Raw genomic sequence first — 13,815 nt, 5'->3', positions numbered from 1 at the left:
ATGACCTACGAACTATACGACCTTTTAAAATAATATAAAGATAACTGTAATATCTTGGATATTCCTTGCTCTCTTATTTAATAACTTATTATAATTTAACTAATTAATAATCATAATAATATCTAAAGAATACTTAGAGCTTTTACGTTTCGAAGCTTCAACAGCGACTTCATTGCTATTGCAGTGAGCAACTTTTCTATACAAACAATCATCCCTACTCATAAACGCATTCTTGTAGGTATATAAATTAGTGGTAAAGAAAATTATACACAATTCAACACGGGAAGCATGGTCGCGCGATAGACGATAAAATATCAGGAGACGGCCTGCTATTTTATCGTCTATCGCGCGACCATGCTTCCCGTGCAAGTCTAGTTATATGCATCGTTCAACAAGGTTTAATGTTACTTTTTAAACACTGCTCAATAAAATTAGTCAGTCATTGGTAATTGTATAGGTATTTAGGCATTCTCAATTTTATTGAGCATGCAATTTTCACATTATTTAATACGTAATAAAAGAAACATTAAAGCATTATTTACTATTCCGATTTCGTTCAAGATCGACACTTAATATAAATTATTTATAAACCCCAATCGAAAAAAAACATAACTAAATTTAGCTACCAATACAATATTCGATCTTTAAATAATGTTTGAAAAATAGGCACAGCTTTATAAAACATAATTATGAACAACGGTTTTGTTAAACTATACGACACGTACATTTTTATTGTACTCGTAATTGCATTTAATTATTTCTTGCTAAACAACAATTATATACCGAATGATTACTGTAAAGTTAAAGGAATGTGGAGTAAATTTTTTACTTTAAGGTATCGATACAGCAGCATACGTTTTTAGTGGATTTGTTGATTTTCCAAGTTTCCGCAGGGCCGTCGTGTTTGAGTTCCTGGTTGTTCGCGTGCGCGCACTCGGCGCATCACAGCGCGCCATAGAACGTGTCCATCAAGCTTGTGTCGAGGTCGCACTCCAAGAAGATGGTGTCACTGCATTCCTCCTGTAACAAATATGTTCCAGTTAGCTATATATTTCAGAAAGCCATTAAATATTGTATGTACTGTACGCGTTATACGCTTAGATGTGGCAGGCGTTTCTTTCGGCATTTACTTATTTGCGATTTGGTTGTGTAGTTTATTTTCCTTCTTACATCCAACCGGAAGATAAATCTTACAGGCTCAGGTTTATCAGGCTTCTTGCATGGCATATAGCAACAGTTTTCAGTTTGGGCATTTAGTTATTTTCAGTAAGTAAATATCACCTGTGGAGGAGAACAGCCCGACAGCTGAAAAACAAAATCGTTTTTATGCAAGCAGAACGGCCACGCGACGGGTTACACTCGGGTCGGGCGTCGTATTCAGGCACGGCAGTATTATGAGTATTAGATATTTACCGGTGTAGATTGGGGCGCGGGAGGCTGGTCCCCGCCCCTCCGCGCGTGTCATTTGGAGGTCTTGGGCAGGTGGCGCTTCATGTGCAGCGCGAGGTGGTCGGACCTGGCGAACGACCGCTCGCAGACCGCGCACTTGAAGGGCTTGGCGCCCGTGTGCTTGCGGTAGTGCCGCGTTAGCTCGTCCGACCGCGCGAACCTCCACTCGCATTCCGGCCATTGGCAAGTGTAAGGTTTCTCTCCTACATCAACACAAACCATCACATCAATACAATATTACCTCAATATACTTATGCCAAAACACTCGTGTCAAATATGCTAAAAGCTCGCTCGCTAAATACCAGCTCTCCTGATAGAAGATACGCAGGGAGATTGTGTACTCGTATTTATTATCAGCTTAATGGTACCAAGTATTTACATCAACTTTGAACTTTAAGCGGCAATTCGCTTTGCTGTACTACAGTAACAAACGGTAAATGCTGATCATTATCCGGAAATATGTTTTCACTTGTGAATCTTGTGATATCGATTCTTGTGCTGCATGCTGTGTGGTGGAAACTATCTATCGGTTCTTAATGATATTTTTTTTTAATTCCTTTACGTTAAAGCATAATAAGCATACATGACATAAATAAGTCTTATGAACACTGATTCTGTTGTTGGTTGTCTAGTATGTTTACTCCCTACATTAAACGAAAATGTTTTTTTTTGTTTAAAATAATATAGAAAATTATACTTTCGCTTGACGCTTTGTTCGCAGACGCAAATTATAGTGAAATCATAGTAAGTGGGTAGGTACAAATAATAACGTACCTGTATGTATCCTCTGATGTGCTTTCAGGTGAGAGCTTTTTGTATATACCTTCGTGCAACCTGAAATAATAGATTTACAAATTAAAAAAAAAACTCATCAACGGGATAGATCTTAATACAAATTTCTTTAGGCATTATACCTTCAAGCATACAATGATTATAATGAAAAGAGTACGGAAATGTGCTTTTATTTAAATACAATCGACAAAATGTTTTACATACAAAGAGTGAAGGATTATTTTATGATGAAAGTAATAAGTCGAGTAACACGTTACCCATGAAGTCGCAGTGGTGTACTCTTCTTTTTTCTAATTCTGGATTGTTGCGCCGGTTGTACTTGACAGAGGCGGGGCCTAGCCGCGAGTGCAGCATCGGCGCGTGGTGCGGCGCGTGGTGCTGCTGCGCCGGCGCCGGCAGCTGCGCGCCCATTGGCGACACCTGGACCATTGCCTGCTGTCGAACATAGTTTTGAACTTCAAGCTCCATATTCAAACAAAATCGTTACGTCAAACACCAACTTTTTATAATCTTGAACAGAGGTCTAGAAAAAAAGTAAGAACCAGTGGGCTTAAATAATGATCTTTATCGACTGTACCGTTGAGACAAATTATACGTCTAACTTGAATGTTTTTATCATTGATGATCAGGAATCTCTTATTTAACACGTATAGTGTAGTGTAGTTATTTGAAAAGCAGAAAGTTCACCTGCTGGTGGTGGTGTTGGTGATGGTGCGGGAGCGGCGGCGGCGGGTGCGGCGCCCGCAGCAGCGGCGGCGGGTGGTACGGCGGCGGCGGCGTCCGGCGACCCGCGCCCTGGAACAACAACATGTCCTTCTTCTACTCTTTACTTCTATAATTTGCTATTTTCTTTTTGTAACTTTCTTACTTTAACTAATAAATAAATAGAAAACAACATTTGACTTTGGGTAAATGATTTGGTGAAAATGTTTAAGCGACGCATTGATGATTAATCTACTATCAATTATATTTATGTTCACAAATTGCGGAGCCCAAATGTAACGATCGCGGGAGGACAAGCAGACATGGTACCTTTATCCATCGCATGGCGAGCAATCGCAAAGCATTATACGAAATTGATAAATAATTATGTGAAATAGTTTCATCTTACAAAGCCAGTCACATACAACCGAACTATTCTTAGACAATAATTATAGTACCTATTATCATGGTCTGTTAATTGCGTTATTTCCCTGGCGTTATAAGATGTGAACATTTAAAGTGAGTCTTACCTGCATCGAATTGCCTGGACTGCCCTGGTCGGAGCCTGGCGGCGTCAGCGGAGACATGTAGACCAGGCGCGCCGGCGGATACTTGGCAAACGAGCTGGCCGGCTGCGGCAGCGGCTGCGGCGTGTGCTGCGGTGGCTGCGGCTGTGCGTACGTCGGCGGACCGCACAGCCTTTCCGTCTTGATCTCGAGGGGACTGAGTAGCGGCGTAGCGCATTCTTCAAGCAGTGGATCATCCGCTTCCAGCTTGACATGTGTCGCTCCGAGGGGAGCGAGCATATTTGCATTTTCGGGATCGATGTTCCTGATCGAGGAGGCGATGTCCTCCCAGAGAGCGGGCCGCAGGAACGCATCGTCGCGAGAGGAAGTGCCGCCATCAAAAAGGTCCATGTGGGCGGGCGCTAGCGAGGCGCCCTCCTGCTTGCAAAGCAGTGACTCGAAGTCAGATGTCTGAAATATAAATAAAACTATTTTGAGTTGCAGAACCACATTTCGGAGCTTGTGATTTTACCTACACACTACAGAAATATTTTTTAATTTTAATGAGATATCGTCAAACTAAATTATGATCTTAAATTTTAGTACCTAGTTTTCGTTGTTATATATGTAACTATATATTGTCGGCTGTTAAATTTTTTGTATATTGTTTAGCTATTTAGTATGTAAGGATTTCATTAATACGTAGGTAAAGCCGCAGTATCTTTGATCATAATGATCCTTTCGTGTTTGGCAGCACGCGCCGAGATAACATTTTGTTCAGTATCCCGCATATGTGTAATAAAGCTATATTTACACTGAAGTCGTTTTTGCCAGTAAATCGGATTAGCATACAATAGCGCCCACGCGCCGTGCCGTGCAGGTGACAGCGCGAGTACTCTCTACTCGATAGATGTATAAGGTAGTTATGTAAAAATGGAACTCCAGGAATGGATTAGCCGCTTTCCAAATTATTCTGATTGTACCAAGTAAAATTCTGACTCTAGTAGGAAAATCTATATTTAGTAGGGTGTTTCATATTTCTATGGGTAAAATAAAATTGTGATTTTTTTCTGATTTCGCTCGGCTTTCGGTTCTAGCTTATCTTACGCCGAGGCTTACGTGGGCGACGGTCGCGCGATGGTCGCGCGACTGCGATGCGACGCATACGAAATCAAACCTTATCGATATGGAAGTATGAGACGCGACGGTGCCTTATGGCTCTCGCCCTCCCCCGACATCATCTATGTCTCATAAAGGCTCGACGCGAGTTCTGATCTGCGGCCTATGTCGGACTTGTCGTTTAACTCTAAGTCATTGATTATAAGTCCTATCTTAGCCATCCTTGACAAATTTCAAGTGATTTTGACGCTGTTTAGAGGTTGCGCTGGATGAACAGTTTGAAGAAAAGTCATGTGATGCTCTCCAGCAACCCCACTTTGCGTTTTTTTTTTTTTTTAAATATTGTAGACTGATCAGCGATTGACCCTAGTCACACCTGATGGAGAGTCTAAGATGGAGCTCCCGATTCAGTAATAGTCTATTCACTCTTGCTTTAAAGAGACCGAGGTCGGAGGAGGTTATTAAGTATACGAGGATTAAGTGCACAATAAGTGCTGAATTTGTACTTACTTGAAATAATTTGTACTCCTTTAGTTTAGGAGTAAAAGTCAAATGAAGTTGGGGTTGCTGGAGAGGGGGTAAGTAATACGAGATATAAGAACGTATCGTATATTACTTATAACATATACGCTCACTTTGTATAAGCTTGTTCAGCATAACGTTCACTGGACATAATGCTCAGAATCGATAATAGCAAATCATCTAATTTCGAAGTGAATAATGTTTATTCTCTATAATATCAGTGTATATAAAGATTAATGTATATAACGTTCGGGATACCTAATATTTATATCATATATTAATCAATTATTCTAACATCAAAAGGTGTAATGTTGTTAATATCTAAGATCTATGTTTATAACGTTTAGGATATCTAATATTAATAACATATATTTTTCAATTAATCTAACATCAAAAGGCGTAATGTTCATTCTGTGTCTAAGATTTGAAATGCATAATAACCTAACCTAACCTACTTTCTTAGCAATAGTTTTGTGTGGGGGTCGCAGTTCTAACCTAACCTAAACCTACTTTCTTAGCAACAATTTTGTGTGGGGGTCACAGCTCTAACCTAACCTAAACCTACTTTCTTAGCAAGAGTTTTGTGTGGGGGTCGCAGTTCCCATATAACCATAATCGGTCGCCGTTCCTACGCAAATCCTCCTATTTTGTGTACACGCAGGTCTTCGGGTCTCAATGATTAGTCGCAGTACGGTCGACGTTTAGTCGCGGCGACCCAAATGGGGACGATTGGTAACAGGCACAAATGGTCACAGAAGTGACAGAAGTGTTCACTACGCGTGCACACATTGTTACCGTTTGGCGACTACTTTCCCAAAATCATTCGTTCATTTCATTCTTTTCAAATGGCGACTGTCAGAGACGTCAAAGTAAAAAAGAAATAAAATCATTTGACATTAAAATGTAATGGCGTAAGAATTTGTTAAAGATAAATATTGTTTGCATTTGTAATATAATGTGGGCTAATTACCATGGCCAATTAAATTGCTCGAGTGATTTCATAAAATAAGTCTAAATTTATCAACGCGCCATCAATTTACCTCAGTTTAACCAGTAATAATATTATTGACTACTCGGTGTTTGCGTGTTATGTATATTGATTGGTGAAGTTTTAGTGCTCCGGTGCATATACTATATAGAGCAACTAGTATTTGCGGCATTTCACAATTGACACTTGTTGAAGTAGTCGTCATTAATATTACTATCAACATTAATTTCAGCGATCTGTACTTCTTTTGTCAAGATTTTTGTATAGATAAGTGTCTACAAATTTGTAATGTTAAAGAGACATAAATAAAACGTAGTAGAGTAAATAATGTGTTTTTTTTGTAACCCAAACAAAATACTTGTAGATACGAGTGCGGAAAAGAGGAAAATCGATACGAGTAGCGATAAATTAATACACGAACGAAGGGAGTGTTTTATATCGACACGAGTTGTGAATGTCCTTTTCGCACGTGTATCGAACGACGATTTTCAGTACCTAAATCTAAGCTAAGAGTTTCGACCAGACAAGAAATGAATCATTGCTTGATTTGCTCGCACTACTGCGTTAAAAAAAGCAGCATCTGTACTGAAAAAAACTATCATTGCGCAACAGAAATTCTATTAATATCACAGTAAATACTCTATTTCATTTGATTCCTACTTTTATTGTGTAAAGCAACACTACACTTCATTTTTATCAATAAGAATTAAAAATTATATATTTAATACATTAAGTAACTATAAAGTGCTTATCTATTTGTATTATCATTCTGCACTTTTCTTAACTTTCCCACATTTCTATAAAATGTCGAAGAGTGCTTAAATGGTCGTCGTCGTTTATTATTATTTAATTCGCTCATATTTAAATGATTCAAAGCAACCAGTCCACAACTTCACAAGACAGTTTGAGAAACCTTCGTATTTCAGATTGTCATTTGCGGATACAGTGGTTTAGGAGCAGTTCGGTAATCAGACCTACACATGTGTGTACAAATTCTGTCAATGTCACTGTCAGAAACCGTTCTGACAGTGACAATGACAGCCACAAATTCGTCCACATGTTGTTACCGTTATGTGTGCAAACGTCGACTAATAAAGTGTCGTTAAAAGTCATTCTGACAGTGACATTGACAGCCACAAATTCGTACACATTTTGTTACCGTAACGAGTGCACACGACGACTACATTTTGTTATTGTATCAATATGGTCGCATTGTTTGCACGACGTTACCACGCGTTATGTCACATTTGACAGTTAGTTACTGATTTGAAGATTTTGCGACTGAAATGGTTGTATGGGTTCTAACCTAACCTAACCTAACCAAAACCTACTTTCTTAGCAACAGTTTTGTATGGGGGTCGCAGTTCTAACCTAACCTAAACCTACTTTCTTAGCAACAGTTTTGTGTGGGGTCGCAGTTCTAACCTAACCTAAGCCTACTTTCTTAGCAACAGTTTTGTGTCGGGGTCGCAGTTCTAACCTAACCTAAACCTACTTTCTTAGCAACAGTTTTGTGTGGGGTCGCAGTTCTAACCTAACCTAAACCTACTTTCTTAGCAACAGTTTTGTGTGGGGGTCGCAGTTCTAACCTAACCTAAACCTACTTTCTTAGCAACAGTTTTGTGTGGGGGTCGCAGTTCTAACCTAACCTAAATCTACTTTCTGAGCAACAATTTTGTGTGGGGGTCATAGTTCTAACCTAACTTAAACCTACTTTCTTAGCAAGAGTTTTGTGTGGGGGTCGCAGTTCTAACCTAACCTAACCTAACCAAAACCTACTTTCTTAGCAACAGTTTTGTGTGGGGGTCGCAGTTCTAACTTAACCTAAACCTACTTTCTTAGCTACAGTTTTGTGTGGGGTCGCAGTTCTAACCTAACCTAAACCTACTTTCTTAGCAACAGTTTTGTGTCGGGGTCGCAGTTCTAACCTAACCTAAACCTACTTTCTTAGCAACAGTTTTGTGTGGGGTCGCAGTTCTAACCTAACCTAAACCTACTTTCTTAGCAACAGTTTTGTGTGGGGGTCGCAGTTCTAACCTAACCTAAACCTACTTTCTTAGCAACAGTTTTGTGTGGGGGTCACAGCTCTAACCTAACCTAAACCTACTTTCTTAGCAAGAGTTTTGTGTGGGGGTCGCAGTTCTAACCTAACCCAAACCTACTTTCTTAGCAAGAGTTTTGTGTGGGGGTCGCAGTTCTAACCTAACCTAACCTAACCAAAACCTACTTTCTTAGCAACAGTTTTGTGTGGGGGTCGCAGTTCTAACCTAACCTAAACCTACTTTCTTAGCAACAGTTTTGTGTGGGGTCGCAGTTCTAACCTAACCTAAACCTACTTTCTTAGCAACAGTTTTGTGTCGGGGTCGCAGTTCTAACCTAACCTAAACCTACTTTCTTAGCAACAGTTTTGTGTGGGGTCGCAGTTCTAACCTAACCTAAACCTACTTTCTTAGCAACAGTTTTGTGTGGGGGTCGCAGTTCTAACCTAACCTAAACCTACTTTCTTAGCAACAGTTTTGTGTGGGGGTCGCAGTTCTAACCTAACCTAAATCTACTTTCTGAGCAACAATTTTGTGTGGGGGTCATAGTTCTAACCTAACCTAAACCTACTTTCTTAGCAAGAGTTTTGTGTGGGGGTCACAGTTCTAACCTAACCTAACCTAACCAAAACCTACTTTCTTAGCAACAGTTTTGTGTGGGGGTCGCAGTTCTAACTTAACCTAAATCTACTTTCTTAGCTACAGTTTTGTGTGGGGTCGCAGTTCTAACCTAACCTAAACCTACTTTCTTAGCAACAGTTTTGTGTGGGGGTCGCAGTTTTAAGCTAACCTAAACTTAGCAACCGTTAAATGTCATATATGGAGAATGGTATGGTATATAAACTGATAATTATTTATGGTGGACGGTATACTTAGTGTGGTATATAAACTGAAATTAGCTAATGTAAACGTTATATTAAGAAATGTTATGCATGGTGAACGGTATACGAAGTGTATGGTATATAAACTGAAATTAAGTAATGTAAACGTTATATTAAAAAACGTTGTGTAAAACTAATATTACTGCAATTCAGCGTTATTTCTTACAAAAGTATTGATGTTGGTGTTATATCTAATGTTCATTATTGCTGCTGAACGTTAGTAACATGAAATTATATATATTACCGTTATATCTCGTGGGACGCACCCCTGGAGAGGATCCTCCCAGAAGCCAGGTTGCTGGAGAGGATCGTCCAGAAAAAGCTGCTGTGGAGTTTTTGTAGATGTTAATTATATTACCTCAGTTTGGGTTCTACCAAAGTAATTGCCTTATTAAAATAACTATCATTTTGTAAAAGCAGTAACTTTGTGAAATATTGAGCATTTTATGTGCCTCAAAGTAAGGCATTGGTTCCTTGTCTGTTTCAAGACACCCAAGACCCAAGACTGTCCGATTCAATGCTACTTGCGTTATGAAACGGACATAAATGAGACAAATCAAATATAGATTTTTCTCACTAAAAATGAAGTTTCATTAAATATGGTGTATTAATAATTCTACTATAGTATTTCCGAAATGTATAAGGATAGTTAACAAGTTCCTAAGTTTTTAACTACAGTATGTTATCTTGCTTCAATGTTAAATGTCCGTTTCATAGCGGATCTCCCCTAAGCGAGGAAGGCACGGATAGCATTAATTTAAAATAATAATGTCATTATTTTTTGGTAACCTATTAAGTGATAAGGATTTTGCATGGTGTCAATGCTAGATAATCGTATGTAAATAAATGTAGATAAAGATATGTACCTATTACTAATCCTTTAGTACCATGCTTAATCGCTGTTTACTTTTCTATTGTTTATCAGAAGTAAGTGGGTGGGACCGTAACACACTTTTCTTATCAAAGAGCGTTATCATAGGTTGGTATATATATGTAATTATGTACATTGTCATAGTTCACTTAAGTACCTACCTACACATTTATAAAAGCTGCAGTCTGAATTATAATACATAACCTTATTGGTACTTTATTAGGTAGGTATGTCATGTTCGCAAGCAAATTAAAATGAAAAAGTGTCGTTTCAGCTTAACTCATTATAAATACAACTAATAATGCATCTCATATGTAAATTTTCTTATACAGGTAAATAATGCATTTTCGTTAGAATTTAGTACCTATTAAATAGGTACTAAATTTTTCACCGCAAACGCATTTCGCCTTAGATCAAATTTTGATCTAAGGTGAAATGCGAAAGATAACCACAGGCTATTATAAATAAAAATAAATAAATAAATAAATCGTTTATTATCGAAATAAACCCTTTTTGACAACATTAAATCTTCTGCCAAACTGTAGGACAGTTTGTTGGCAGAGGGGACTCCCTTACATAATCTAAGTGGGTAGAACTATCTGAGTAAAGTTTACGCTAGGTACAGTTTCGATGTACCTATTGCTTACAGAAAGTTTTAACTTCAATTTATCTATGAAAAATAAATATCTAAGTGGATACATTCTAGGTACAGCTTTGATGCAATGTTTACACTTTACAATAGTAATTTCAACCTAATTTTTTCTAAGAGAAAGTTTTTCATTTTAATTTTAAACATACGCAGTGACTTACATTCTTTTATATTATTAGTTATTAGGTAACTCATTATACAATTTGGGGATTATTATTTCTTATATTATTACCGTTTGTTAATAAATTTCTTTGTCTTCTTGGGGAAAAGGTTTCCTGGAGGCAAAATTGGCTCGTTAGACCGTTGATTATAATAAGGTGTTCAATACCAGACACACGGGAACAATCGATTCCAAAGTCGACACAGCCAGCGCCGCGACCCCTCATGAAATCGTTTCGCCATTATATGCCCTGGCCGCTGCACCGAGTGGAAACTGTGGAACAGTGCGCCGTGTCGCAAGAACGCCGGACCGCGCGAATTCCTTCCATGACCTTTGCGGATCGAACGATTGCGCAAGCGGCTCCTCCAGCGCGGCTAGACGAGCTTAAGCAACTAGCGCACAGATTAACTGCCGTAGATCGGCCACACTTCAGGCTATTCAGAATACTATATGATAATTATTCATCTTTGATCAAAAGTTTCAAAACTACCCGACGAAATGATTAATGATGTTCATGATATAAGATATGTAGGGAAGATAAGAACCTGAAACTTACTTCATGCCATCGTATTGTAATAGAGTAGAAGGTACTCTAAATCTAAATAAATCTACAACGTATAAGTACTGTAGGTATACTTAAGTCTAAATAGTTTACGCACATTACGGTTCAAGTGTTCGCTCAGAGCGAGCACATTTGAGGCTCCTGTCTGACACCCGACCGCTATGTGGCATGGGATACTTAAGCATTACGGAGTGTGTTGGTAGTCTATGCCAAAGGCGACCTGTTAGGTGCTTTATTTCGCTTCAGCTCGACTCATTCACGAGCCAGCTAAATCAGTCGGCTTATGCCGACCGACAGCTATTGTGAAATGTAGAACCTCCCGCAGATTTGTACCTGCGAGTGAAGAAAGACGGACTTACACCTATAGATTTTATCTTTGATTTAAAGTAGGTAACTTATTACACCGCTCTAAGCAAAGGTAAGTCGGTTAGTAGTTGTTGCTATATTTTATTTTTATCAGGTAGTGAATAAAGCGAATGCCATACCAATTCAATCTTAGGTGTTGTTTTGCAACGTTTGGTTTAAATCGTCGATAAGACTTTAACATTACAAGAGGATAAAGATGATATAGGTGAGCGCTTTATACCTATAATCCAGACCCTTTAGCACAACTTGCCTTGTGCCGCGCGCGAGTCCATACAGTCAAGCGCGGGCTTGCCGGAGCGATTTAAAGACTCGAGTTAGTAATATTCATACTCCCCGAGTTACACACAATGTTTTTCATCACATTTGAGAGAAAAATACAGAGGAAACAGTCATAAGGCAAAACCTTCAACTGGCGGCGTTGCGACCAGTAGTGTATCTTTATCTACATCAGATTATTTATATTAAATCCATTGTTTTTGATAACAAACACTTTTTGAACGAAAACAAACACGAAAATACTGCATATAAATTAAATGCAACGTTCAAAAAAGCATATAAATCATATAATTAAACTAAAATTGTACTCATTTTCCATTCCTTTAAATATTTTGATCTGTTGTACTCTCCGTTGCTAGGCAACGGTGGGTGCCTCGCGTACGCCCGCGGTCAAGCGCGAGTAGAGAGCATATTGTCAGATTGTAAATTATAACAATTTATCTAAGTTAAATTTACGAAATAAATGCAAAACACACTGAAATAATCGTAAAACATAAATAAAATGCATTTTTCATACCGTATAATATATTTTATAGCTTAATAGTAAAATTTTGGTTGTGCAATAAAAATCCTTGGCAGATTGAAACATCCTTTGCCTGAAGTATTGTACAGATTGTATTAATTTTTAAAACTAAATCCATTATTCCCTTGGGCATAAAATAGTACATTATGCTTCAGTACACGTAGACGCAATGATACCTTTAAACAGCAAATGTGATGAAAAAGATTTTTTTTTCACCATAGTAAGTAACAGCCACAAGCATCAGATATTACTCAACTCTACGTAAATACTGTATTAAAAAAATAGTAGAGATTCGTAAAGTATAATTAGTGGCCACACCTAGCAAGCTTTAGAAGCTCGCTAAAGTCAAACGGGGTCACAGTTCATGTTTGTACTTTACTTATGCCGCCCGAGGGATTGTGTACTAATTAGGTTTTAGGGGGGTGCTTCAATTAATATATCATATGCAAAATATTACTCGTGTTTAGCAGCTTTCCAAAGTAAGTTATTCTGTTTATAAGCCAGAGTTATATAGATAGATAGATAGATAGAATACTCTTTATTGGCACACCTCAGCAAAAGATACAGTGGAGACAAAACAAATGATTATAAATAGAGGCAGACAACAGGCGGTCTTATCGCTAAAGAGCGATCTCTACCAGACAACCTTTGGGTAGCGGAAATAACAAACATAATCAAAAAAAGTAGGTGCTTCGAAATAAAAATCATAATTATTCTAAATACCTACTTTTTAAATTCAAAGTTCGAACTATATAGTATTTTATGCGACTGGTGGTTAAAAGAGGTCAAAAAAGGTGAGTGGCGTGGGTAACAATTTGAGGCGAAGCGTTAATAAAGACGCCACGAGCATTTTTTGACTCAGTTAAACACCGTTGCATACAATACTTTTTCTACGACCAAGCACTTATTTTGAAAGAAAATTATAAATCAACAAATACCTACTTTCCCTACTTTCAGTCATCTTAGTTATCTAGTGGACCGCCTACCATTTTGAATATGCAGTTTGAGTGCAAACATGAAAATAAAACTGTCTATGGTATGGTTCTTTGAAGCCTGGCCACTAAGACGAATCGAGCCGAGTTGAATCGAGTTCTCATACATTTTGAATGCGATTCGACGCGTCGCCAATGAACGCAGCAGAAAACGAAGGAGTCTCGACTCTGCGAATTGGTTTGTTAAGTTGGTAGCAATGTATTTACTGAACTGTAACAGCTATATCGTGCTACTGCTACTAAATGTTTTCAGGGTATAGACTAGATAGACTTGTCCTGGCATCTTTTATGTAGGGTTTTAAAGTTCTATGCACGACCTTGTAACTCACGAATCAGTACGGGAGTAGAAAAAATTATTAATCGCGTTTGAAAGCAAGTGCTGATGCATTTCCGCAACACAGAACACAGATATGATGTT

General features: G+C 38.3%; 1 protein-coding gene across 1 annotated transcript in view; it reads right to left on the bottom strand.

The window, feature by feature from the left end:
- Positions 1 to 384: 384 nt before the first annotated feature.
- The window catches only part of LOC125241322 (dendritic arbor reduction protein 1-like), a 67,851-nt gene continuing 54,420 nt past the window's right edge, over positions 385 to 13,815 (bottom strand). Inside the window, exons 3-8 of the mRNA XM_048149736.1 lie at positions 3,474 to 3,920; positions 2,929 to 3,036; positions 2,499 to 2,676; positions 2,224 to 2,283; positions 1,414 to 1,652; positions 385 to 1,020 (exon numbers count right to left, since the gene is read on the bottom strand). Of these exons, the coding sequence (XP_048005693.1) occupies positions 1,462 to 1,652; positions 2,224 to 2,283; positions 2,499 to 2,676; positions 2,929 to 3,036; positions 3,474 to 3,920 (984 nt within the window). The 3' untranslated portion in view covers positions 385 to 1,020; positions 1,414 to 1,461. The remainder of the gene's footprint in view (positions 1,021 to 1,413; positions 1,653 to 2,223; positions 2,284 to 2,498; positions 2,677 to 2,928; positions 3,037 to 3,473; positions 3,921 to 13,815) is intronic.

The sequence above is a fragment of the Leguminivora glycinivorella genome, chromosome Z (assembly GCF_023078275.1).
Source record: "Leguminivora glycinivorella isolate SPB_JAAS2020 chromosome Z, LegGlyc_1.1, whole genome shotgun sequence".
Lineage (NCBI taxonomy): Eukaryota > Metazoa > Arthropoda > Insecta > Lepidoptera > Tortricidae > Leguminivora > Leguminivora glycinivorella.
Note: the sequence above shows the minus strand (reverse complement) of the source record. Positions and strands in the feature narration are given on the sequence as shown.